Source organism: Pristiophorus japonicus, chromosome 8, assembly GCF_044704955.1.
Source record: "Pristiophorus japonicus isolate sPriJap1 chromosome 8, sPriJap1.hap1, whole genome shotgun sequence".
Lineage (NCBI taxonomy): Eukaryota > Metazoa > Chordata > Chondrichthyes > Pristiophoridae > Pristiophorus > Pristiophorus japonicus.
The window spans coordinates 209,259,784-209,286,091 of NC_091984.1; the positions used below are offsets into that span (position 1 = coordinate 209,259,784).

The following is a 26,308-nucleotide window of genomic DNA, read 5'->3' on the forward strand; positions in this document are numbered from 1 at the left end:
ACCTGTGATCCCAATAAGACTTTGGGGGGGGGGGGGGGTGATGTCATGTATTCAACCAGCATTGTAACCCATGTATAATCTGACCTAAGTTGTACACTGTGAGAACAACGACCACTAGGTGGGAGACACTCCTAACCTGGACCTTCAGGTATAAAAGGGGAAACTCCACCCACTTTCATCACTTGAGTGCTAAGGAATAAAGGACAGGTCACAGACTGACCTTCTCTCAAACATGGGCCTCGTGTGCATTTATACTGTATAGTAAGGACGTATCACCTCCCATCTTCCACCCTCCATAAAGTTGAGCTTATCCAAATCTTTCCTGCCCGTATCCTAACTCGCACCATGTCCTGTTCTCCCATCACCTCTGTTCTCACTATCTGCCATTGGCTCCTGGTCCAGCAATGCCTGAATTTTAAAATTCTCATCCTTGTGTTCAAATCTCTCCATGGCCTCGGCCCTCCCTCTCTCTGTAACTGCCTCCAGCCTTACAACCCTCTGAGAACGCTGCATTCCTCCAATTCTGGCCTCTTATGAATCCCCGATTTCCTTTGCCCCACTATTGGCGACCATGCATTCAGCTGTCTCGGTCCGAAGCTCTGGATTCCCTATTCATCATAATAATCATCATCATCATAGGCAGTCTCTCGCCTCAAATCTGGCACCAAGGTTATGGTCTACACGGCTATCGTGATACCCGCCCTCCTGTATGGCTTAGAGACGTGGACCATATCCAGTAGACATCTCAAACCGCTGGAGAAATACCACCCATGATGTCTCCGCAAGATCCTGCAAATCCCCTGGGAGGACAGACACACCAACGTTAGTGTTCTCGATTAGGCCAACATCCCCAGCATCGAAGCACTGACCACACTCGACCATTCTCTATTATAAGCCTCTCCACTCTTTAAAAATGCTCGTTAAAACCTTGCGATGTCAATCCCTTCCATGTATATAGCACCTCAGGATGTTCCAAAGTGCTTCATGGCTGAAGAATTACTAGTGAATCACTGATGATCCGTCAACAGTCACCGTCAAAGCTCACTCATGAAGAATGTTTCTTGGGGTAAGATAGTAAGGGGCAGCTGGCACCTAGGGAGCTGTACGTTAAAGTATCTTGCAAGTAGCCTGACAGAATACAAATCAGGGTTTAGCAAAAGGTCTAAAAAAAGCAGAGAACAAAACGACACAATGGCATGCTTTACTGCAGACTACAAAAGGGTGCTTCGCCTTGATAACCAAACCTATAATCAAGGATGATAATTGTCAATTTATACACTACGTGCTCTTAGAAAATTTGCTATATTGTGTAAACAGCAGAAGGATAATGACTTGTCCTTTATAGTGAAGATTTTCACAAGTGCAACAGCTACAAGTTAACCAGCTGTCACTGAGGCCTATTAAAGCCCATGCACTCTCCCAACCTCACCCAGATTCTATTTCACTACACAGTGGCGAATATTTGTATTTTTTTATTTATTTACACTCATGTCCCTCTCTTTGTTCCCTGCCGGGGATCTGAAATTAGTCAGGATGTGGTTGTTGCTCGTAAGGCTGGCACTGAGGAGGTGGGAGGACAAATGAGTGGCTTGCTGGGCCACTTCAGAATCAACCATGTTCATGTGGGACTCACGTCACCTCAAGGCCAGACTGTGTTTCCTTCCCTAAAAGACATGAGTGAGCCAGTTGGACCTTATACAACAATCAGACAGCTTCATGGTCACTTTTATTGTCAAATTCTCACTCTCCCATGGTGGGATTTGAACTCATATTCATCTGTATTATAGGTCTCTGGATTACGAGCCCAGTAACATAACCACTGCACTACCATAGCCCTTGAATATGTATACTTGGAACTCTAGCTTCCCCAACCTCCCAGTGGTGAATGTGGCTGTCTGCAGATATAAAAACAGAACCAACCTTGTTAGGTTGGTGCAGACTAGAAATTACATAAGTGTGAAGGAATTAGTCCTCAAACTAAATTTAAATGTGGCTTCTTCTTTATTTGGTCAATTCCTCTCGTCCTTCAAACAAATGATCCTTCCAAGTGTATTTTATTGGTTCACTTTATAATATTAAAACCAGCGACCATCCTTGTATTCCGTAAATCTGTTTGTATATCTTTGCCTTGAAATTATTGCCATACACTGTGTCGACATTTTCAATGTTTAGCTACTCATTGCATCTCCCATCATTTTCTTGGCTCATATTATTTAATCATGTTTTCTATTTTAGAGCTGATCTACTATTACTTACATTTCTCAGTATTAAATAGTATTCGTGGTTTCTTCCTGCCCAAATTCTGCATTTAATTTTCAGCTTTCTAAGTGTCCATGTTTTGCCATACAGCTTGGTATCATCTGTAAATATCAACTGACAGTTCATTTTGGTATCTTCACCTGGATTCTATTGTGAAGGCACAGAGTTATGTAATACATTATTCTTATGTAAGCAAGAATATTGTTAGTTTTTTTGTTTTTTAGATTAACAGTAAACTCACTCTTATTAGGGGACGATTTCCCTTGTTCCTACATCTGGGACCTCCCATGCAACGTGCCATCTCCATCCAAGACTGATGGGTGGATAACCTGTGTCTAGGTCCTGCCTTTCTGAAATTGGATGCTGATGGTGTGTGTCATGTATGTAACCTTTATGTAACAACACTGCAATACTGTATATACGTAAGAAATGCACACCTTGACCGCAGGGGGTGAACTTGTGGGAGACACTCCTCATCTGGTCACCCAGGTATATAAAGAGAGGTCCCACGCAGGGTCATCACTTCTTGGTCCTGTGAATAAAGGTTCAGGTCATGGAGTGATCCTTGTCCATAGAATGTGTCTCGTGTGGATTTGTGATATTGTGTAAGGACTTTACATTGGCGATGAGAAACGGGAATCAACGACCCACGAGAATGGCCACCAGCAGCACAGATGAACAGTACTGTGTTGGTGAGGATTGGGACGATTTCATTGAGAGGCTCCAGCAGAGTTTTGTCATGAAGGACTGGCTGGGAGACACAGCGGCCGACAAGCGAAGGGCTCATCTGCTGACCAGCTGCAGACCTAAGACTTATGCGCTCATGAAAGACCTGCTAGCACCGAAGAAGCCGGCGGACAAAACCTTTGAAGAGCTCAGCAAACTAATTGGTGAGCACCTCAAACTGGCGAGCAGCGTACACATGGCCTGATACAGATTCTATACCCACCGATGTCAGGAAGGACAGAGCATACCGGATTTCATTGCAGACCTCTGGCGCTTGGCCAGCCTCTGTAAGTTCACAGACGCCTGCAGAGGGGAGATGCTAAGGGATTTCTTTATTGAGGGCATTGGTCATGCTGGGATTTTCAGAAAGCTAATTGAGACCAAGGACTTGAACTTGGAAGTGGCGGCGTTGATGGCTCAGACTTTTGTGGCGGGGAAGGAGGAAACCAAAATAATATACGCGCGTAATTCTGCCTCCAACGTGGATGGATCAGGGAGTCAATATCATAAACGCGACACAGAGCCCCGCAGTCAGGCAGGGGCAGTTCGACACACCCCAGCAATAGACCCAAGAGTAAGTCTCCAACAGAGACAATGGCAGGCTGAACGGACATTTACGCCCCCCCAGTGGACAATGCGGCCCGGGATGGTGCCTTTGACACCCACTAACAGAGTGCTCACGAGCAGTCAAAGGGACAATCAGCGAGGAATGCCTTGTAACAGCTCTTTTGTTTACAACAATGGGAATCTCAGTTCATGGTAGAGGTGTGGGGGCAGACATGCTGCCAGGACTTGTAGGTTTCAGCAGTTCGTCTACAGAAATTGTAACCTCAGTGGCCATTTAACCAGAATGTGCAGAAAGCCTGTAACCAGGTTACTATACGAGGTGGATGAACCAGATGAGGGGTCTGCGAGGCAGGATGATGCTTGGGGCAAATCAATGGACGCTGAAGTTCAGCAGGTTCATGTGGCAAACATTCACAGCTCATATACCAAAACGCCACCCATGATGATGAAAGTCCTATTAAACAGCATCCCTGTACGCATGGAGCTGGACATGGGGGCCAACCAGTCACTCATGAGTGTTCAACAATTCGAAAAGCTGTGGCCACTCAAAGCCAGCAGACCCAAACTAGAACGCATTGAGACGTACACCAAAGAAATCATTCCAGTGCTAGGCAGTGCAATGTTGGCGGTCACGCACAATGTATCAGTGAACCGGCTGCCGCTCTGGATTGTCGCGGGCAATGGTCCCGCACTGTTGGGGAGGAGCTGGTTAGCTGAGATGAACTGGAAATGAGGGGATGTGCACGCCATGCCATCTGTGGAGCAAAATTCATGCTCACAGGTCCTACAGCAATTTGGCGTCGGGACGTTCAAAGGTACCAAAGTAGTGATACGCATCACCCCGGACGCCAGACCAATGCACCACAAAGGCAGAGCTGTGCCGTATGTGATGCGGAAGAAAATTGAAAGCAAGTTAGACAGGTTGCTGAGAGAGAGCATCATCTCGCCCGTTGAATTCAGCGACTGGGCGAGCCCCATCATTCCCGTCCTAAAAGCGGATGGCTCGGTCAGGATCTGTGGCGACTACAAGGCCACTATCAACCGGGTGTCCCTACAAGACCAATACCCGCTCCCGAGAGTGGAGGACCTTTTTGCCACGCTGGCAGGTAGCACACTGTTCACCAAGTTGGACCTCACTTCAGCCTACATGACCCAAGAACTGGCCGACGAATCTAAACTACTGACCACCATCACCACGCACAAGGGACTGTTTGTTTACAACAGGTGTCCGTTTGGCATTCAATCAGCGGCCGCGATTCTTCAAAGAAACATGGAAAGCCTGCTCAAATCCATTCCCGGAACAATCGTATTTCAGGACGACATCCTCATCACCGGTCGTGACACCGAGGAACACCTCCACAACCTGGAGGAGGTGCTACGCCAACTGACCGGGTAGGCCTGCCACTCAAGAAGTCTAAATGTGTATTTTTGGCTCCTGAGGTTGAGTTCCTGGGCAGGAGGGTTGCTGCAGATGGGATTCAGCCTACTGAATCCAAAACGGAGGCGATTCGACGAGCGCCCAGGCCCTGCAACAAATATTGCGTTCATTTCTGGGACTCTTGAACTATTTCGGGAACTTTCTGCCGAACTTAAGCACATTGTTGAAGCCGCTACATGTGCTCCTGCGTAAGGGTTGCGATTGGTTTTGGGAGGACTGTCAGGAACGGGCTTTCAATCGGGCATGGAACCTACTTTGTTCAAATAAGTTGTTGACCCTGTATGACCCCCGTAAGAAATTGGTTCTGACGTGTGATGCATCATCCTATGGGGTTGGGTGCGTGTTGCAGCAGGGTAACGCTGACGGCCAACTACAACCTGTGGCTTATGCCTCCAGGTCGCTCTCTCAAGCTGAACAGGGATATGGGATGGTTGAGAAGGAAGCACTCACATGTGTCTATGGGGTGAAAAAGATGCATCAGTACCTTTCAGGCAGGAGGTTCGAATTAGAAACGGACCACAAGCCGTTAACATCCCTGCTGTCAGACAGCAAGGCGGTCAATGTCAATGCGTCAGCTCGCATACAGCGATGGGCTCTCACGCTCGCTGCGCATGACTACACCATCCAGCACCGGCCCGGCACCGAAAACTGCGCTGACACGCTCAGCAGGCTTCCACTGGCCACCACTGAGGGGGCAGCGGAGCAAAGCGCTGAGATGGTCATGGCTGTCGATGCAGGCTCCCCCATCACAGCCCGCCAGATCAAAATCTGGACCAACAGAGATCCCCTCCTATCCTTGATTAAGAAATGTGTCCTGACTGGGGATTGGGCGCCCGCACATGAAGCATGCCCTCAGGAGGTCAGACCGTTTCACAGACGGATGGATGAGCTCTCCATCCAAGCCTACTGCCTACTATGGGGCAGCCGGGTAGTCATGCCCCAGAGGGGCAGGGAAGCATTCATCAAGGAACTCCACAGTGAGCACTCAGGCATCGTGCTGATGAAGGCCATTGCCCGGTCACATGTGCGGTGGCCGGGAATTGATTCAGACCTGGAACACTGTGTTCGCAGTTGCACGACGTGTGTCCAGCTGGATAATGCCCCCAGGGAGGCCCCGTTCAGCCCGTGGCCCTGGCCCACCAGGCCATGGTCATGTATTCACATAGACTACACGGGCCCGTTCATGGGAAAAATGTTCCTCATTGTTGTTGATGCGTACTCAAAATGGATCGAGTGCATCATTTTGAATTTGTGCACGACATCCACCACTGTGGAGAGTCTGCGCGCGGTCTTTGCGACCCACGGCTTGCCGAACATCCTTGTTAGCGATAATGGCTCATGTTTCACAAGCTACGAATTCCGGGAGTTCATGTCGGGTAATGGCATTAACCATGTCAGGACAGGACCATTCAAGCCAGCCTCCAATGGCCAGGCAGTACGTGCGGTCCAAATCATAAAGCAAGGCATGCTCCGGATTCAAGGACCCTCCCTTCAATGCCGTCCATCGCGCCTCCTGCTGGCCTATAGGTCCCGACCGCACTCGCTCACGGGGGTCCCGCCCGCGGAGCTACTCATGAAACGAACACTCAAAACTCGGCTGTCCCTCATTCATCCAGTCCTGTCCGACATTGTTGAAGGCAAGCACCAGTCCCAAAACGAGTACCATGACCGAAATTCAAGAGGGAGATGTATGGAAATTGATGACCCCGTATTTGTTCTCAATCACGCTTTGGGGCCCAAATGACTTGAGGGTATTGTAATAGACAAATAGAGGAATAGGGTCATAGTGGTTAAACTTAACAATGGGCAGCTATGCCGCAAGCATCTGGACCAAGTAAAAAAAAGGTTCAGCGTGGACTCTGAGGAACCTGAGGAAGATCATGAGATGGTATTCACACCACCGCCAGTGAACGAGCAACAAGAACATTCAGCAGCATGCACAGTCCCTGCGGTCAGCCCGGACAGGCCTGAATCACCACAGGTGACAGACACGCATACCAAGGCTCTCAACAACTAGAGCCCCAACTGTGGCGCTCCACAAGAGAGTGCAGACCACCTGAGAGACTTAACCTATGCTCCCAATAAGATGTTGAGGGGGAGGTGATGTCATGTATGTAACCTTTATGTAACACCACTGCAATACTGTATATACATAAGAAATGCACACCTTGACCACAGGGGGTGAACTTGTGGGAGACACTCCTCACCTGGTCACCCAGGTATATAAAGGGAGGTCCCACGCAGGGTCATCACTTCTTGGTCCTGTGAATAAAGGTTCAGGTCATGGAGTGACCTTGTCCATAGAATGTGCCTCATGTGGATTTGTGATATTGTGTAAGGACTTTACAGTGTGAGAGAGTGGCCTGAACTGACTCTCCCTCAGCTTTCCCTCTTTCCCTGTGGCGCATTCCTTTGTTGTGTTCCGATAGAAACCAGCCTGAGCTCAGGACCTGAGGATTTGATCTTTCATATGCTCGGGTCCCATGCTCTGCCGTGTTTCTATGGGAACGCACAGGCCCACGTCCTAGTGCTTCACCTTGTACTGAGCTGGGACCCCAATTCACTATATTAATTTGCTCACATATCAAAGCTATAACAAATGATCATTCATTTTACGAGTAAGTAATTTATTTTTCTACCCTGAGTGCACTACTAATTATAAAGAAGCTGTGGAGAAAATGTCCTTGAAATGCTGCAGTCTATTTGAACCATATATGGACTTATAGAATGCAATCTTCCAATTAAATTGATTCCCCTAAACTATGAATAGTACAGTGTGAGAAGGAGAAGATAAATGGAAGATACCTATACTGATTAATATTTCTTTTATTGATCCAAAAGGAGGATATCTTTCAAAGGGAGTCTTTCAGAAGCCAGTGTGCGAGAATGTAGCCAGGAGCTTTTAAAGTCTTACCTGAGCGATGTGATGGATGCCATTGTGAGTTCAGTGGAGCAGTGCCCTTCCGTTATGAGAGTGGCTTTCAAACAGTTGCACAAGCGAGTGGAAGAGCAATTTCCTGAAACAGACAATGAGGTTAGTACTAGCGAGTGTATAATTAGGAGAAATTTCACCCCTTGAACCACCGTGTGATGATTGTATAACATTAGTAAACTGAAATTCAAATTGCACTATAACTCAAAAAGCGCTTGGCTGAAACAATAGCACACAACGACTGATCTGTAGACAATTCTTGTAGTGCTAATGGAAACCCTCTCTCTGTTAATTTTGAGCTGACTTCTTGAACAAATTCTATCCATCTTATTGATCCCCCTGTGTCAAACACGATAGTGTATTTGCTTCATGGGTTCTTTGCTTAAGAATTCACAGCTACACGTTTGCAATAAAGAACTAGCTGGTTTATTAGCAAAGGTTTAACAATCAAACTGAACCCGACCAGTTCATCTACCAGGTTCACAATTGCACGCCTTATTGTGGATAACCTGAACTCCATTAACTGGGGTTTTATTGAGTCTTGTGAACATCACGTAACTGGCTAAGCCACTCACAGTGCAACAGCTCCACAACTATTTTAATTAAACGATAAAGCCGTGGGCCCCCTTATTAAAGGGGAATTAAAACAGACAAATTAACAAATAAAACTTTGTGAACCGTAAACGGTCAAATAAAAATTTGGTTGCCGGGGCTAATGATGCACTCCAGTCCCTCCGGTGCCCACCTCTCGCGGAAGGCCGCGAGCGTACCGGTGAACACCGCGTGCTCCATCTCCAGGGACACCCTGGCACAAACATAACTGTGGAAGAGAGGCAGGCAGTCAGGCTGAACGACCCCCTCGACCGCCCTCTTCCTGGACCTGTTAATGGCCACCTTGGCAAGGCCCAGGAGCAGTCCTATGAGGAGGCCATTCGACCTGCCCGCTCCCCTCTGCACCGGGTGCCCAAAGATCAAGAGGTGGGACTGAAGTGCAACCAGAAATCGAGGAGCAGCCCCTTCAAATAATGGAATAGGCCAACTGCTCCGCAAACCCGTGAGCATGCTCACATGTGCATACATTACAAACACCATTCCCCACCAGAAAATATCCCAAGGTCTCGCCTCAAATCCAGTACTAGCCGAGGCCAAGCATCAAAAAGTGTATAAGAGGAGTAAGTAGGCTAGCCATTTTCCCAACTCCCCCCATTGGAGCTGCCACCCTATGCTCATTGTCCTCAGTCCTCATTCTCACATCTGTGATCAGCAGCTTACGTTTGAAGGATCACAGCTGCAAGCTCACTGGCACATGTTAATGGCGTGCCAGAGCATTGCATCATCCCATTGCATAGAAGTGATAAAATACAAAACCTATTCAACAACACCAATTTTACGCTCCAGCGGTAAGTTGAAAATTGCCCACAGTGTTTCTCAGTGGTCTACTTTTGTTTCTCAAGATCGTTCAGCCACAGCAGGCAATAGAACATCTGCAGCAGGGCAGATACTGGACAGAAGCAAGATGACCTGATCAAAAGTTATTATTCTGTTCAAATCCCCCAGTGTAACAAAACTCCAGTGAATGTCAGGGTACAGTTTTTGCTTGACTTACTGCACAGGAACCTTCAGCTAAGAGCTTTTTTGTGTTTAAGAATGGTTTCATCTTGAATGGTACTGCTGAACCCCCACAATATTCCACAATGTTTTATATATCTCAATAGATATATTTTTTATATTTATGTATAAGAGCCAGGTGCTCTGATGGTCTTTTCTGGTCCTGGACATTCCCAGGTACCTTCCTATTCATTACACTGCAACATTTAATTACAGATACATTTCACAGGATGTACTTTGCACACACAGTGTAATATTTTTGTTGCGAGTTATGGCTGCTGAGGAATGCAACTACCAGCACCAATGGAATAAACCCTCACTTGCTATTCTGAGAGTTTAGCTTTTAATTCACAGCTTTGTAAAGAATTGAGTTATCTAACAGTTTAAACAACAACAATTTGATTTACATAGTGCCATTAATGTTCTAATGCACTTCATAGAGGAGGCTATTGAGGATAGGGGAGAACAACTCAGAGTGGGAATAAGATGTGTCTGGCACAGCTTTGGATAAGTTGGAGCTTTAGTAGGGTGGAGCTCTTGAGGCTGGTGAAGAGGGTGTAGGAGAAATCTGGAGGTGGTGAAAGTATGAATAAGGGTTTCAGTGGAGATGGGGAGAAGTTCTTTCTAATTCGTTCTGGGATGTGGGTGTTGCTGGCAAGGCCATCCCTAACTGCCCTCGAGAAGGTGGTGGTGAGCCACATTCTTGAACCGCTGCAGTCCGTGAGGTGAAGGTACTCCCATAGTGCTGTTAGGGAGGGAGTTCCTGGATTTTGACTCAGCGACGATGAAGGAACGGTGATGTATTTCCAAGTCAGGATGGTATATAACTTGGAGGGGAAATTGCAGGTGATGGTATTCCCATGCCCCTGCTACCCTTGTCCTTCTAGGTGGTAGAGATTGCGGATTTGGGAGGTGCTGCCGAGGATGTGAAGGTGGAGACAGGCTATGTGCCAGAGGTGGAAATAGATGGGCTCAGTTGATGGATAGGATATGGAGTCCGAAGCTCAGCTCAGGGTTAAGTGGGACACAGAAGTTACATGGCACTAATTTAATTCTGATTGAGTAGTCAGACATGGGGAAAGTCCCTGAAAGGTAAGTGGAAGCAAGCGTAAACTTGTATAATGTAAAAAAAAATTGTCTTTTTAAAATGCGTATGTTTGGAAAAAAGTTCTTGCAGCATTAAATTAAAATAATTATTTTGGTTTTGACACTTTTGAATGAGTCATCGGTAGAACGCTTTCTGTATAAACACTGCTGGGAGAGTGTTCAGATAACCCAACCAGTAATGGAGCAACTTTCACTGTCAAAAACCATCTGTGAAAATAACTTCGTAAACATTGTGTTTCTGATGCTGAATAATTGAAGGTGTACTGAACTTCAGAACGTTTGGAAATCGACAGGATATTTTAAAAGCGAAGAAACTGTAATCTTTTTGTATTCCTATTGTAATGCTGAAATACTGCCGGGGCCCATTAATGGCTCAGTGTGAACTCGCACAATGTGAGTGGTGACAGCCTGTCCCAGGGTTGTCGTCACATTTCTTTAATTTATGGTGATATATAATTAGATATATACAGGTACTTGAAAAGGAAAAGATTGCAGGGATATGGGCAAAGGGCAGGGGAGTGCGACTAATTGGATTGCTCTTTCAAAGAGCCAACTCAGGTTCGAAGGCCCAAATGATCTCATTCCCTGTTCCACAATTCAATGATATATCAACAATTCTACATCTGCTGGTCTAACAAGATGGAAAATGCTAACTGCTAGTATGTAAATATACTGGAGATGTAATGGAAATGTGGTTGGTAGCTTGTTAATGTACGAGTGAGGGATCAAAATATAATATTCTCCTGAAAAAGCACATTGACAATTGGTACTAAGTACTAGAAATGTGATGCATGTAATCTGAGTGGGATTAGAGGGTAACCCAAGACTAGGGTTAGTTTGTGTTTATAGGCAAGGGTTAGATTTACGTGCTCAATAATTTCACAAAGTATAGTCTGTGATTATGGTTTTGTGTTCATTTTGTTTTTAGGATGTCAAGTACTTGGCGATTAGTGGTTTCCTCTTCCTGAGGTTTTTTGCCCCAGCTATTTTAACGCCCAAACTCTTCAGCCTGCGAGATCATCATGCTGATACAAGAACGGGACGGACGCTGCTGCTTTTGGCCAAGGTGATTTTTGCATTGTACTCAGTGCGGAGCAGCAGATAAATGCAAATGCACAGCCAGACTGTGAGCCATTGCCAATGGTGAGAGCACACTGCTGGAGCTGATTCAATACTCCTCAATGTAAACCACTCCGCTCAGGGTTTTCAGTAAAATCTTAAGAAGGGGATGATAGAATGGGGAATGATGATAGTGTGCACTGTTGTTCTTTTATACATCCACCATGCATGGGATTTAACACATTCGACACAACAATCCAATCCAATCGAAATAAGAACAGGAAATGCTGGTTCAAAATCGAGGAAATATTCAGCAGAAATGGCCACCTGATCTGTATTTAGTTTTGTCAATGTTTTTCTTCCATTCTCAGCAATGAGGAGAGGGAGTAGCAACACTGACAAAGCACCGCATATTATTGTGGTCCTATATGGCCATACACGGCCCTTTTACCTTGCATCATCATCCCGTTTATCATCTAATCTCTGTAATCTTCCACACTATCACTGATCTATTCTTTTGTTCTAGCCTCTCCTCCCCCTTTCCCTGCCAGCACACTTGCTTAAAACCTGTTACATCTCTATAACTTTTTCCTGTTCTGATGAAAGGTCATCAACCTGAAACGTTAACTTTGTTTCTCTCTCCACACATGCTGTCTGACCTGCTGAGTATTTCCAGCATTACATGGGCTGTAATTTGTGGCTGCGTACAAGGGACGCACACTCCCGTAGGGGCCGAGCAAGTTCTGAGTTTAGGCATGCGCGAAAACCCGTGATATTCCTATGCCTCGCAAAGGCCTGCTTTTACCAGCGTAACATAGAAACTTTGGGCCAAAATTTGGCTCTCCGTTTTTTTCGGCGCACTTACGTGAGGTGCGGCGACTTTCTGCTCTCAAAACGGCGCCGAAAATATATCGCCGTATTCTCCCCGCTGTGTGGACCGTCCTTGTGCTTGGCGTGGCGTGGCAATCACAGTGGGGGGTCGGAGCTAGGGCCGTGCGGCTGAAAGAGTGCTGGCGGCGGGAGGGGGGGGGGGGGGGCCGGGCTAGGGCCCAGCGTGTGTAACAGTGCCGGCAGCATTGGGCATGTGCATTGGAGCATTCGCGCATGTGCCCGGGCATCCCACCCACCGCACCTATCCCCAGCCGCGTGGCCTTTCGCATCGGCATTGCTTCAGCATCAGACCTATTGCCCATAGAAATAACTCTGCAATTGTTGAGTATGAGGGCACCTTGAATAGCTGACCACAGAATGGCTGCAGCCCTGAGAAGTATGCAGATAGAAGTAAAGATTCAATCAAGCTCCTTCAATCTTAATCACTGGATTCAATTCAAGCAAATCTCATGCAACCTGATTTTAATTCTATGAATTACGACACTACCATTCAAATTTATAATCATTTCTGAAGTCCATACAAATGGTACACGCTGTTGGGAGTATATTTCGTTGTCTCAGATGAACTTTCATTTTTAAAATGTACTTTTTTAGTCTAGCACGGATGTTTTGGATTGTTTCATGGCCTTTTTGTCAGCATTATTTATGATTTATTTTGAGGAGTCATGGCATCTATCAAAACTTAGAATAAGTACATAATAGACTTTTACACTAAACACATTAAGGCTCCTGCAGCCTGTGTGTTCCCAGCCCCCCTCCCTCCTGCCAGCCCCTCTTTAAGTTCCCTCCTGCAGCCTCCTTCTGCGAGCCCAGCCTGCTGTGTCTTGTGTGTGGCCAGTTCACTGCTCTCCTGCCCAGGCTTCCCACCCACCGCACCTATCCCCGGCCGAGTGGCCTCTTGCACCCGCAGGCCCGCTGACTTCCTAGGCCGAGTATGAAGTTTTATTTTTTATTTTTATTTTTTTAATCTATTATTGATGGTTTTTATGTTTCATGAATGTTGTTGAGAAGGTGTTTAGTGCTTTGCAAGGTCCTCTGTGCTTCCCTTCCCCCCCCCCTATCTCTGGCTACCTGCGCTGATTTCTTAACTCTCCGCAAGGGTTTTCTGTGCGGCCACAAGTGGCCACATACGCTGGCCTAAGTTAGTTTGGAGCAACTATTAGCTGTCCAAACCGGCTTAAACGGCCAAAACAGACACAGGTGGCTGGTAACGCCCCCTTTTGAAAAAAAAAACTAAACTGAAAAAAAAATCCTAACTAACTCACTTACACTGGCACAAATTAAATGTGCAGAATGGGGATTTTTAAGAATACTCCAGAAAAATCAAGTTGCTCCAAAAAAAAATGCAGCAACTCCTGTGCAAATTTGGGCCTATAGAAATCTACAGCGCAGAAGGAGGCCATTTCGGCCCATTGTGTCCGCGCCGGCCGACAAAAGGCCACACGGCCCTCGGTCAGCAGCTCTGAAGGTTACATATAAACCTCTGAACAATGAACAATGGCGGAAAGGTAAAGAGCATCAGGCCCCACCAGTCTACCCCACACAACTGCGGCACCCCCTGCACCGAAATATTCTACACTCCACCCCAACCGGAGCCATGTGATCCTTTAAAGGACATAAAAATAATTTTTTTTCATTCATTTAACATTAAAACACTTGTAAAATAAGGTGTTAATTTATAGATCCCTTAAAATATGTGAATTTATTTTTCAAAAACTTAATTTTTTGTTTTATATATTTAATTAAATGGCACATCACATATTTAAAATGTATTTTAAGTGTTGTACGTGTATTTTTATGGGTATTCCCAGTAATACTTATGGGAGTTCCATACATACGGAATCCCTATAAATATGAATGGAGATTCCCCCTTCTGTCATTGGTTGGGCCAGCCCACGTGATCCCTGGGGCATTTACAAACCGAATGCGCCCCTGAGATACGCACGCAGGCCTATGGGTAGAGGCCCAGGACCTCAAGTGTCTGAACCTCCGGGACCATCAGGTAGGTTCATAGATTTTTTGCAGGTTGGAGGCAATTGCTCGTGCAATTTCAGGCCCCGTTTTTATTTCAGATTTCCAGATCCGCAGTATTTTGCTTTTATATATGGCCCATCCCTAGTTGCCTGGGGAAGGTGTTTTCTTGAAGCAATTGTGTTACAACTAAATGCCTTGCTAGGGCACTTCAGAGGGCATTATACATCAAGCAAATTGTGCGGGTCTGGAATCACAGAAAGACTGAACTGAGTAAGGTTCTCTTCTTAAAGAATATTAGTGAAGCAGTTGAATTTTTACAAAAATCTGGTAATCTTCTTGTTCATTTTCTAATGCCAGTCCAAAACTTAGCACAATTTTTGAACTCAGTTTCAAATGTTGGGATTTTGATCTGTGAGTTGCTGCTCTATGACCATAACCACTACAGCAGCGTACCCCAGAGGAGGTTGCTCTGTCAGTGGCAGCATACTAGATTGACATCTCGCATGGAAGAAGTGTTTGGGGCCCTGGACAGTGGTGAATGGACGAATGTTGCAACTGCTACAACTGAATGCACTCGGGAAGGGCAGCTCGAAGTTGGGTTGGTGGAAGAATGAATAAGGGTATCCTGGAGTAATGGTCTCTCCAGAAAGCAGAGAGGACATGGGACGGACCACTTGCACAATTAGCTGTTCACATCATAGTCTTCTCTATGTTGGAGAGACCTGAACTAGCTCCTATAGGAGTGGTTGTACACTTGCTGTGTGTTTCCAGTGTTTTCTATTTTTAATTCAGATTTCTAGCATTTGCAGTTATTTTTTTCTTTATTTATACTTCCAACAGAACTTTTATAGTGATTTGATTAATCATTCAACAGGAGTTTCTCCCACTGATAAACTTAGAATATGATACAGTATCTGTAAGTCTACTTATTTTATAATCCAATGGTGTAGGATTTCATTCTGGTTGAAAGAATTAGTACAAGAAAGCTATGGGAGTATTCTGTTTCTCTTCAGTCTGATTTTTAGATTTATGTTATGTATGTAAATATTACCAATATGTAAGACTTGCCACCAGGGGACGCACCTGTGGGAGACCCAAAGGTCACCTGCACACCCCGGGCAAGCAGGTATAAAAGGCAGTCTGCCATGCTGTTTCCTCACTCTGGAGTTGCATTAAAGAGACCAAGGTCACAACAGTTTGAGCTTACAGTATACAGTCTTGTGGAGTTATTCTGAACATAATAATTGGCGACGAGTAACAGATCACGAACTTTCACGTGGTTGTGGCTGCCGTTGGTATTCTTAAGAGATTTGTTGAGGGTGATGATTGGGAAGCCTTTGTTGAGCGTCTTGACCAGTACTTCGTGACCAACGAGCTGGAAAAGGAAGAAACCGCAGTCAAGCACAGGGCGATTCTCCTCACCGTTTGCGGGTCCACGATATATGGTCTCATCAAAAATCTGCTAGCAGCGACGAAACCAACGGAGAAGACATATGAAGAGTTGTGCACGCTGGTTCGGGAACACCTCAAGCCGAAGGAGAGCATCTTGATGGCCAGGTATCGCTTTTATACACACCACCGCTCTGAGGGCCAGGAAGTGGCGAGCTATGTCACCGACCTAAGACACATTGCGGGATCGTGCATATTTGCTGGATTTTTGGGGGAAGTGTTCTGGGACTTTTTCATCCTTGGAATCGGCCACGAGGTCATTCTTCACAAACTGCTGTCTGCCGAATCCCGATAGCCCAGGCCATCACGATAAGCCCAGGCTTTCATGTCCACAAATTATAACACTAAACAGATATCATTGCAGCATCAAAGCTCACCAGCAAGTACTGTGCATAAGATAACGCCTTCAGCAGGCAGAACTGTACATGGCAGAGCCGACACGCCTGCAGAGTCCAGACCTAGGATGACTCAGAGTCCGCCATGGGGCGTGAATGCGAATCCACTGACACCATGTTGGCGCTGCGGGGGTAATCATCGAGCCCATCAATGTCGATTCAAGCACTATGTGTGCAAGGGCTGTGGAACAATGGGGCACCTCCAGCGAATGTGCAGACGTGCTTCGACTCACCACGTGGCAGAATCGGCAGAAGATGACCGATCTGGGGCGGATCTCGCTGAATGAGTAAGAGAGGCAACTCAACCCGAGGCTGAAGAGGAAGTGTATGGGGTACACACCTTCACCACTAAGAGCCCTCCAATAATGTTAAAAGTCAAATTTAGCGGCATTCCAGTTTCCATGGAATTGGCTACGGGGGCGAGTCAGTCAATTATGAGCCCGAAGGCTTTTGAGAAACTATGGGGCAACAAGACACAAAGGCCAAAACTAAGCCCGATCCACACCAAGCTGCGCACTTATACCAAAGAGCTCATACCAGTCATTGGCAGTGCAGCAGTGAAAGTATCGTACGATGGAGCTGTGCATGATTTACCACTATGTATTGTACCAGGCGATGACCCAGTGCTGTTCGGCAGAAGCTGGCTAGGAAAGATCCAATGGAATTGGGACAACATCAAATTACTGTCTTCGGTGGATGACGCCTCGTGTGCCCAAATGCTAAACAAATTCCCGTCGTTAGTCGAGCCAGGCATCGGCAACTTCACAGGTGCCAAAGTGCAGATCCATCTAGTCCCTGATGCATGACCCGTTCATCACAAGGCCCGAGCGGTTCCATACACGATGCGAGCAAAAGTCGAGATCGAGCTGGACAGACTTCAATGAGAGGGGATCATATCGCCAGTCGAGTTAACGAGTGGGCCAGTCCAATTGTTCCGATGTTGAAAAGCAATGGGGCGGTCAGAATCTCCGGGGACTACAAGGTAACGATCAACTGAGTCTCGTTATAGGACCAGTACCCACTACCCAAAGTGGATGACCTGTTCGCAATGCTAGCAGGGGAGAAGTAATTCACCAAGCTGGATCAAATCTCTGCTTACATGACACAGGAGCTGGCTGAACCTTCAAAAAAATTGACGTGCATCAACACACACAGAGGACTGTTCATATACCACAGATGCCCCTTTGGGATTCGCTCGGCTGTCTCTTGAGATTTACCCCAAACCCAGTTGTCACCCTTGCGCAGCAATAAATGCAATGGTTCCAGCAAAGTGCTCAACCCCAGTAGAAAGTTACCAAAATAGTTGAGGAGTCCCAGGAACGAACGCAGCTCCGTCACATTCTGTGGTCTGGGTGCATTCTTCCAAAGGAATATGGAGAGTCTGCTGAAATCGGCTCCGCACACCGTGGTGTTTCAAGACGACATCTTGATCACTGGCCGCAACACCACCGAACACTTGCACAACCTGGACGAGGTTCCTAAGCGACTGGACAGAGTGGGACTCAGGCTGAAACGCTCCAAGTGTGTTTTCCTGGCACCAGAGGTCGAATTTCTGGAGAGAAAGATTGTGGCGGACAGCATCAGACCCATAGACTCCAAGTCGGAGGCCATCAAGAATGCACCCAGACCACAGAATGTGACGGAGTTGCGTTCATTCCTGGGACTCCTCAACTATTTTGGTAACTTTCTACTGGGGTTGAGCACTTTGCTGGAACCATTGCATTTATTGCTACGCAAGGGTGACAACTGGGTTTGGGGTAAATCTCAAGAGACAGCCTTTCACAAGGCCAGAAACCTGCTATGTTCCAACAAGCTACTTGTATTGTATGACCCGTGTAAACATTTAGTACTAGCTTGTGATGCATCTTCGCATGGGGTCAGTTGTGTGTTTCAGCCTTAGATAAGCTTCTGGACGTATATGAAACTGCAATCGGTTGCATATGCGTCCAGAAGCTTATCTAAGGCTGGAAACGCCTACAGCATGGTTGAGAAAGAAGCATTAGCATGCGTATACAGGATTAAGAAAATGCACCAATACCTATTTGGACTCCGGTTCGAGCTCGAAACCGACCACAAGCCGCTCATTTTGCTGTTCTGAGAAAGTAAAGGTATTAACACCAATGCTTCATCCCGCATCCAAAGATGAGCACTAACGTTATCTGCGTATGATTATGTAATCCGCCACAGACTAGGCACTGAGAACTGTGCAGATGCCCTCAGTCGGCTACCATAGCCCACCACCGGGGTGGAAATGGTGCAATCCGTAGACTAGCTACTTGTAACGGATGCTTTTGAGAGCGAGGGGTCACCCATCATGGCTCGTCAGATCAGGACCTGGACTAGCCAGGATCCGGTGCTATCACTAGTAAAAAGCTGCATCCTCAATGGGAGCTGGTCGGTGGTTCCCGGGGAAATGCAAGACAAAATTAAGCCATTCCACCGACGCAAGGATGAAATGTCCATCCATTCGGACTGTCTCCTATGGGGGAATCGCGTAGTTTTGCCAAAAAAGGCAGGGAAACATTTATATGCGACCTTCACAGTACTCACCCAGGCATAGTCATGATGAAGGCTATCGCCAGGTTGCACGTTTGGTGGCCCGGCATTGACTCGGAATTGGAGTCATGCGTACACCAATGTAACACTTGCTCACAGTTGAACAATGCACCAAGGGAGGCCCCACTGAGTCTGTGGTCATGGCCCTCCAAACCGTGGTCCAGGGTCCACGTAAATTTCGCTGGCCCCTTTCTAGGAAAGATGTTCCTAGTAGCAGTGGACGCTTACTCTAAATGGACTGAATGTATAATAATGTTGTCATGTACGTCCACTGCCACCATTAAAAGCCTCCGGGCCATGTTCGCCACCCTTGGTTTGCCCGACATCCTTGTAAGTGACAATGGACCATGTTTCACCAGCTCGGAATTCAACGAGTTCACAACTCGCAATGGCATCAAGCATGTCAGGTCTGAGCCGTTTAAGCCTGCATCCAGTGGTCAAGTGGAGCGGGCAGTCCAAACCATCAAGCAGAGCTTGAAACGTATGACAGACGGTTCCCTGCAGACCCAGTTATCTCGGATTCTGCTCAGCTACTGCATGCGACCCCATTCACTTACTGGGGTTTCTCCTGCAGAATTGCTAATGAAGAGAGCACTCAAAACCAGGCTCTCCTTAGTCCACCCGGATCTCAATGATCATGTAGAAACCCGACGTCACCGGCATAACGTGTACCACGATCGCGCGGCTGTATCGCGTGACATTGAGGCTAATGACCCTGTGTTTGTTCTTAATTATGGCCATGGTCTCAAATGGGTTGCTGGCACTGTGTTAGCCAAGGGGGGAAATAGAGTGTTTGTTGTCAAACTTTTGAATGGACAAACGTGCAGAAAGCACGTGGATCAGACCAAACTGCGGTTCACTGACAACCAAGAAAAGTTTGAAGAGGACATTACCATCAATGATCCACCCACACACACCCAATCAGCAATCGACCTCATGGTCAACCACGTGGATGAACCCACCATGCCCGACAGTCTGATCAGATCAGCCACACCACAGTGCAGCAATGGTCCAACCAACTTCAACTCAGGTGATCAACCCGGGAATGCAGAGCCCCGGATTGCCTCAACTTGTAAATAACTTGTATCTAAGACTTTGGCGGGTGGAGGGGGGTGGCGGGGGGAGATGATGTTATGTATGTAAACATTACCAATGTGTAAGACTTGCCACTAGGGGGCGCACCTGTGGGAGACCCAAGGGTCACCTGCACACCCTGGGCAAGAAGGTATAAAAGGCAGTCTACCACGCTGCTTCTCGCTCTGGAGTTGCGTTAAAGGGACCAAGGTCACAACAGTTTGAACTTACAACATACAGTTTTGTGGAGTTATTCTGAACATAACAGTTTTGATGATATATTTGGTTTCAGATCAGAGATTCTGCCTGAACCACCATTTCAACATCTTCATTGTTTGTTAAAACCACATATACTTCCTGCCCAGCTACTAACAGATGCCAGTATAGCCACTGCCAGCACTCATTATGCATGAAATAGGTCGATAGTGTTACACAGATCATGCACACAGAATGCATTAAGATAATTCAATCCTTGCTGTCAATCTTCGATTAAATGCTTCAGTACCAAACTGAGCTTATTTCTTCCTGCATGGATTCCTCGTGACCCTGTTTTATTTATTATTCAATAAAAGCTACCACTGTAATTCCAACAGTGAGCAGCTAAACTCACAGTTATTGGACAAAGATATGTTATTTTCAAGTTATTTTATGATCAGGTTTTGGCTCATGCGGTTTCTTCTGATTACTATAGTGATGGAATAAAAATAGAAACTCATGGAAATAAACTTCTTCTTCCTAGGCCGTCCCCCGGAGTCGAGGATGAATTGCCTCCACACTAATATGAGTTCTCAGGTGACCAATGAGTCCGCTGCGGGATCTACAGTCTCTGTCACAGATGGGGCAGATGGTGGTTGGAGGGACGGGTGGGTGGGGTGCTTGGGTTGTCGTACACTCCTTCCGCTGTTTGCGCTTGGCCTCCATGTGCTCTCGGCGAAGAGACTCGAGCTGTTGGCGCCTTCCCGGATCCTCTTCCTCCACTTTGGGCGGTCTTGGGCCAGGGATTCCCAGATGTTGGTGGGGATGTTGCACTTTTTCAAGGAAGCTTTGAGGGTGTCCTTGAAGCATTTCCTCTGCCCACCCTGAGAGAGAAGAACAGGTTAATGTTGCAGGTGAGACCCTTCATCAGAATGCTATGATCTAACAGGGGAATCCCTTTATAGACTGACCAAAACAACAGGGGAGGGTCCGGAATACAGTTACGCTAATTACATTCAGAAGAGGCAGGCTATCGGTTTGATAGCTGGTAAATTGATTTTAACATGCAGAAAAGAAGTGTATTACATGGAGTAGTTCAGCCCAACCAGTCCGCATTGTTGCTTATCCTCCACACAAGCAGCAGTCCTAACCACGTGTGCCCATCCAGGTCCTATATGCTTTTATTCCCCTTTCCTTCAACCACCTATTTAACCTTTACTGAAATATTCACATGGTCTCTGCGTCAGTCACTAACTCTGGTGGTGCATTCCCCATCACCATAACGTACTGTATAAGAATAAAAGTTTCTCCTGCCCTCCGTCCTGAATCTCTTACATTTCATCCTATACGTACGTCCCCTCATTCTAATCGTGGAAGCAAGTCATCCTCGATTCGAGGGACTGCCTATGATGATGATGATGCTTAAGGTCATTTTAGTCAAATACATGGAAAGGCAGATGGTATTGCCATAGTAACGGGTTGATTTTTGTTTTCCCTTTCAGGCGGTTCAGAGTATTGGTAACCTGGGCCTTCAGTTGGGACATGGGAAAGAACAGTGGATGACACCCCTTCACCCATTCATTCTACAGAGTGTAAGCTGTGTGAAAGATTTCCTTGATAAGCTAATAGACATCGATAATGAAAATGGTGAGGCTTTTTTTTTACTTAAATGAAGGTAATAATATGTGTATCTACAATTCAATTAAATACTGTAGTAATATAACTATAGTCTTGCATAGAGTATCATCTATAGATTTGTTCTTGTGATAATAGTTCTTGTATAGAATAGGTCGGTCTCCAGATGAAAACCTTCTAACAATTGGGGTTCCAGCTCAGACAGGCATTGGTTTAGCATGAGGGAGATTTCCTTTTGTGTGATCAGTGTAGCAAAAGTATAAAGCCCTGAAATTGCAGTGTGTGTCGGCGGTGTAGTGACAGAGTTCGCCGTTGACCTCTGAACGGAATGCGCATTGACACGCTGGGAACTCTTCTTTGAGAAGATGCTGTCAGACGCTGTGGCATTGAGCGCAACCTAGTGGCCCATGGGTCACGGGCGCACCGCGTGCGTAAGCGTACCTGGGATCACGTGCGTCGGTGCTCCAATCAGAAACACTCAGTCTCTTACTCACCCCAGGCTGGATTTACATTCTTAGAATTAGAAATGAGTTCTGGGGGAAAATAATCAATAGATCAGAAGCAATCACACTGCACTGCAGGCTGCTTAACTACTTTATTCAAGCAGAGATGCACATTTGTATAATATTCAACTGAACTTTGGGGGGATTTTCTAATCCCTCATGCAGGCTCAGTGTAAAGGGCAAACATGTTTATTGTAATTTAAACAAAAAAGCACCAGACGAAGATTTGTTATCCTGACCAGTCCCCTTACACTGTGCAAACAGATTATATGCCTGTTACACCAGCAGTAACATTTTCATGCATAATTGCTAGGCAGTTGATGGGTATTTAGCCCAATTCTGTGCCAGCAATGAGGATAATACAGTCGGAGCGGAAGATCTGTCAAGTCAGAACATGACAAATCACAAGTTCGGGATTTAGCACATGTGGAAATTGGAATGTGCTGTCCATTCCAAAGGTGTTATGACGGCGTACTCTGAGAATACACCGTCATGCCAACCCCAAATTCTGCCCTAATCTTTATAAATGGGTTTCTAATTTCCAAGCTAACGTTTCAAGAATATCTCCCCTCCCTATGTGCGGAAACAAACAAGGTGAACTATGGTGAAGTTAAGTGAACAAAACCTTTTTGCTTTTCATTTGTAAATGCTATTGCCCGTTTTGGTTTATGTGTTTGTGTAGCGATGACTTTTTTAAAACATTACTTGGACAGTAATGTACTGAGACCTGTCTTCTGGAGTCCAACACCTAGCAGACTGGGGGGCCTAAATTGTCCTATTCTGGGCTTCCCGTTAGCGTCTCCAGGGGGAGGTACTAATGGGGCATAAGACTGTGCGGGAGTTAGCAGAGGCGCGAACACAGTGGCATCATCGTCGTGCACGGTGATCCCTTTGCAACCGCTGAAGTCTGGCGAGTACTGTTAGCAGACATGTGCTCGGTATGTTGGCATGGCATTCCTGTACCTGCTATTGTAGCTGGTAACAGAAGAAAAAGGTTGCAATTTTAGGTTTCAGCTTCTTCAGAATTTACAAATTCAGATGTTATGAAGTCACACCCATACAGAGTCAACCACCGTAAGTCTGGAATTGAGCCCGTAATCAACCTGTCTTTGGGAATAGACCACAAACTCTTTACAACAGGAGGGATCGAATGCAGATGACACTTGTGCTCTATGGAATTGGAAAGATCGGTCCATTCTCTCTGGCACCAGCCTTTGTTTCAAGCTGCCTTGGTGCAATCAATAAATTAACCTCTTCCATCAAAACAGCAGATACTGAAGCTATGAGGAAAGATTGAAGGAGTTGGTCTTATCTTAGGAGGCTTTGGAGTAACTTAACAGAAATTTTCAGTTAGGAAAGGGATTGATAAAATTCACCCAGCTAAATTGCTTGCACTGACCGGTGGCATTTCAAGAATAGAGACTCTCATTTAAAAATGTGGAAATTAGAATTTTAATAGGAAATTCGGGCAGTTTCTAACACAGAGCAATAGGTATTTCAAATATTGTACCTGTTATGTCTTTAATTCTCTTATGAATGACTCCCGAGGTCTCGTATTGTACTTGAGCTGTTGTGACCTTAGTCCCATTTATTGTAACTCCAGAGTGAGGCACATGCATGGTGGGCAGCCTTTTATACTGGGCCCTGCACACCTATGCAGGTGACCCTCAGGTCTCCCACCGCAGTGCTCTCTGGTGGCACACTTATGTGACTATACAGTTAATATACATGGTCTACATACATTACATCACTTCCCCCAAGTCTTTAATGCAAATTGACTCGTACATTGACGGTGACCTGGGCTTTGCTCTTCCTGGTTGACCATTGGAGGGTCACTTCTAGCTTGGGTGGGTTGGTAGTGAGATTTGTTGCCAATGGAGGTCCCCGTGGTTTCTGGTTGAGAGTCCATGACTTCTCCATTCTCCCGCCCCCCCCCCCCCCCCGCCCCCCCACACAGAGATCATGCAAGTTGCATTCAAGTTCATCACATGGGTTTTACATTTACATCTTGGTACATTTGTTGGGTGGATTACAGTTGTGTTTCTTTTTGTGTGGTACATTTACATTATCAGTACAGGTATATCAGTACAGGTACACAAGGACAGTCTAGTTCCAGCACGGGCCGGATGAGATCCGGGCCGTCTGGTGGCAGTGCAGCGCCCCATACTAGTGGGTCTGTGGGCGAGGTGAGCTCATTTTGCTCGAGTTGCCGAAGATCAGTGCTCTTGCCATTACTCCTAGTGTCAGGCAGGCCCAAAGACAGCTGATGTGTCTGTGACCTCCCTGTCCTTTTCGTTTGCACAGTGTCGCTGCTGTTCCCTGGGAAGCGGTCTGAGCGAGTGAGCATTTCGTCTAAGCGACGGTGGGGCTGCCTCATCTTGTCTAGCAGTTCACAGGAGACTGCTGACTCACTTTCCTTAGGGCACCATTGTGAGCACTCTCTAGTTTGGGACCCAGGCTGGTCCAGGTCTCGTTCGGCGGAGCCGTTGCAGGTGACCTTTCGCTCTTGGGCATTGCCGTGGTGGCGAGTGGGTTTGTGGGCTGCGCCTTTCCCACCCGGGTGGTGGGCGACGGTAGCCAACTGTGAGCATCGGCGCGGTTTACTGTTTCTGGCCCGTGGCGGTTCATGCCATCGGGTGCCTGTAATGTTAAACCGATCTGAGGCAGGGTATCGCTAACGGTGCCTCTGCTCTCCGGGTTTACTCTGCAGCTTGTCTACTTCTGTCAGCTGTGGGGACACTTTATGATACATCATTCTGGACCCGAGGATGCAGGCTACAGCATTGGGTAACCCGCTGAACCTGTATATGACCATTAGGTGTTCACCCGCTACATTGGCTGATTGCGATTTGCACCCGACATCGCCCAACAACATTTTGCTCATTACAGCTGGACATTTTCAGCGGAGGGACCTGGCTCCGCCCCCGACCTCTTGTGCTGCGCCATGCCGAGCACAAAGACGTCCTGAGGAGCTCGCAGAATCACAAGGTAAGTGTTCGGTGCCCTTTTTATTCCAGAAAATCGGCGCACCTTATGGAGGTGCTGAGCCCTGTGATTACCTCCACAACGCCCGCATAGTGCTACTTGACTTACGTTTGCACCCCTCGGCGGACTCTGAGTTAAAGGACTCAGGGGCCTGTACGCTCTGCCCTGGGCAGATTCACAGTTCTGCCTGTGAAAGGTGCCATTCTATTTAAAGTACTTGCCTGGCATCAGTAGTGGGGAAAATGTTGGAATCAATTATTACAGATGAAATAGCAGCGCATTTGGAAAGCAGTGACAGGATCGGTCCAAGTCAGCACGGATTTATGAAGGTGAAATCATGCTTGACAAATCTTCTGGAATTTTTTGAGGATGTATCTAGTAGAGTGGAAAAGGGAGAACCAGTGGATGTGGTGTATTTGGACTTTCAAAAGGCTTTTGACAAGGTCCCACATAAGAGATTGGTGTGCAAAATCAAAGCACATGGTATTGGGTGTAATGTACTGACGTGGATAGAGAACTGGTTGGCAGACAGGAAGCAGAGTCGGGATAAACAGGTCCCTTTCAGAATGGCAGGCAGTGACTCGTGGAGTGCCGCAGGGCTCAGTGCTGGGACCCCAGCTCTTTACAATATACATTAATGATTTAGATGAAGGAATTGAGTGTAATCTCTCCAAGTTTTCAGATGACACTAAACTTGGTGGCGGTGTGAGCTGTGAGGAGGACGCTAAGAGGCTGCAGGGTGACTTGGACAGGTTAGGTGAGTGGGCAAATGCATGGCAGATGCAGTATAATGTGGATAAATGTGAGTTTATCCACTTTGGGGGCAAAAACACGAAGGCAGAATATTATATGAATAGCGGCAGATTAGGAAAAGGGGAGGTGCAATGAGACCTGGGTGTCATGGTTCATCAGTCATTGAAAGTTGGCATGCAGGTACAGCAGGTGGTGAAGAAGG

The 26,308-nt window shown here is 46.6% G+C and overlaps 1 protein-coding gene across 1 annotated transcript in view; it reads left to right on the forward strand.

Moving 5' to 3' along the window:
- LOC139268296 (rasGAP-activating-like protein 1) overlaps positions 1-26,308 on the forward strand; it is a 328,378-nt gene that overhangs the window by 227,218 nt on the left and 74,852 nt on the right. The window contains exons 14-16 of the mRNA XM_070886357.1: positions 7,832-8,024; positions 11,566-11,703; positions 21,733-21,877. Of these exons, the coding sequence (XP_070742458.1) occupies positions 7,832-8,024; positions 11,566-11,703; positions 21,733-21,877 (476 nt within the window). The remainder of the gene's footprint in view (positions 1-7,831; positions 8,025-11,565; positions 11,704-21,732; positions 21,878-26,308) is intronic.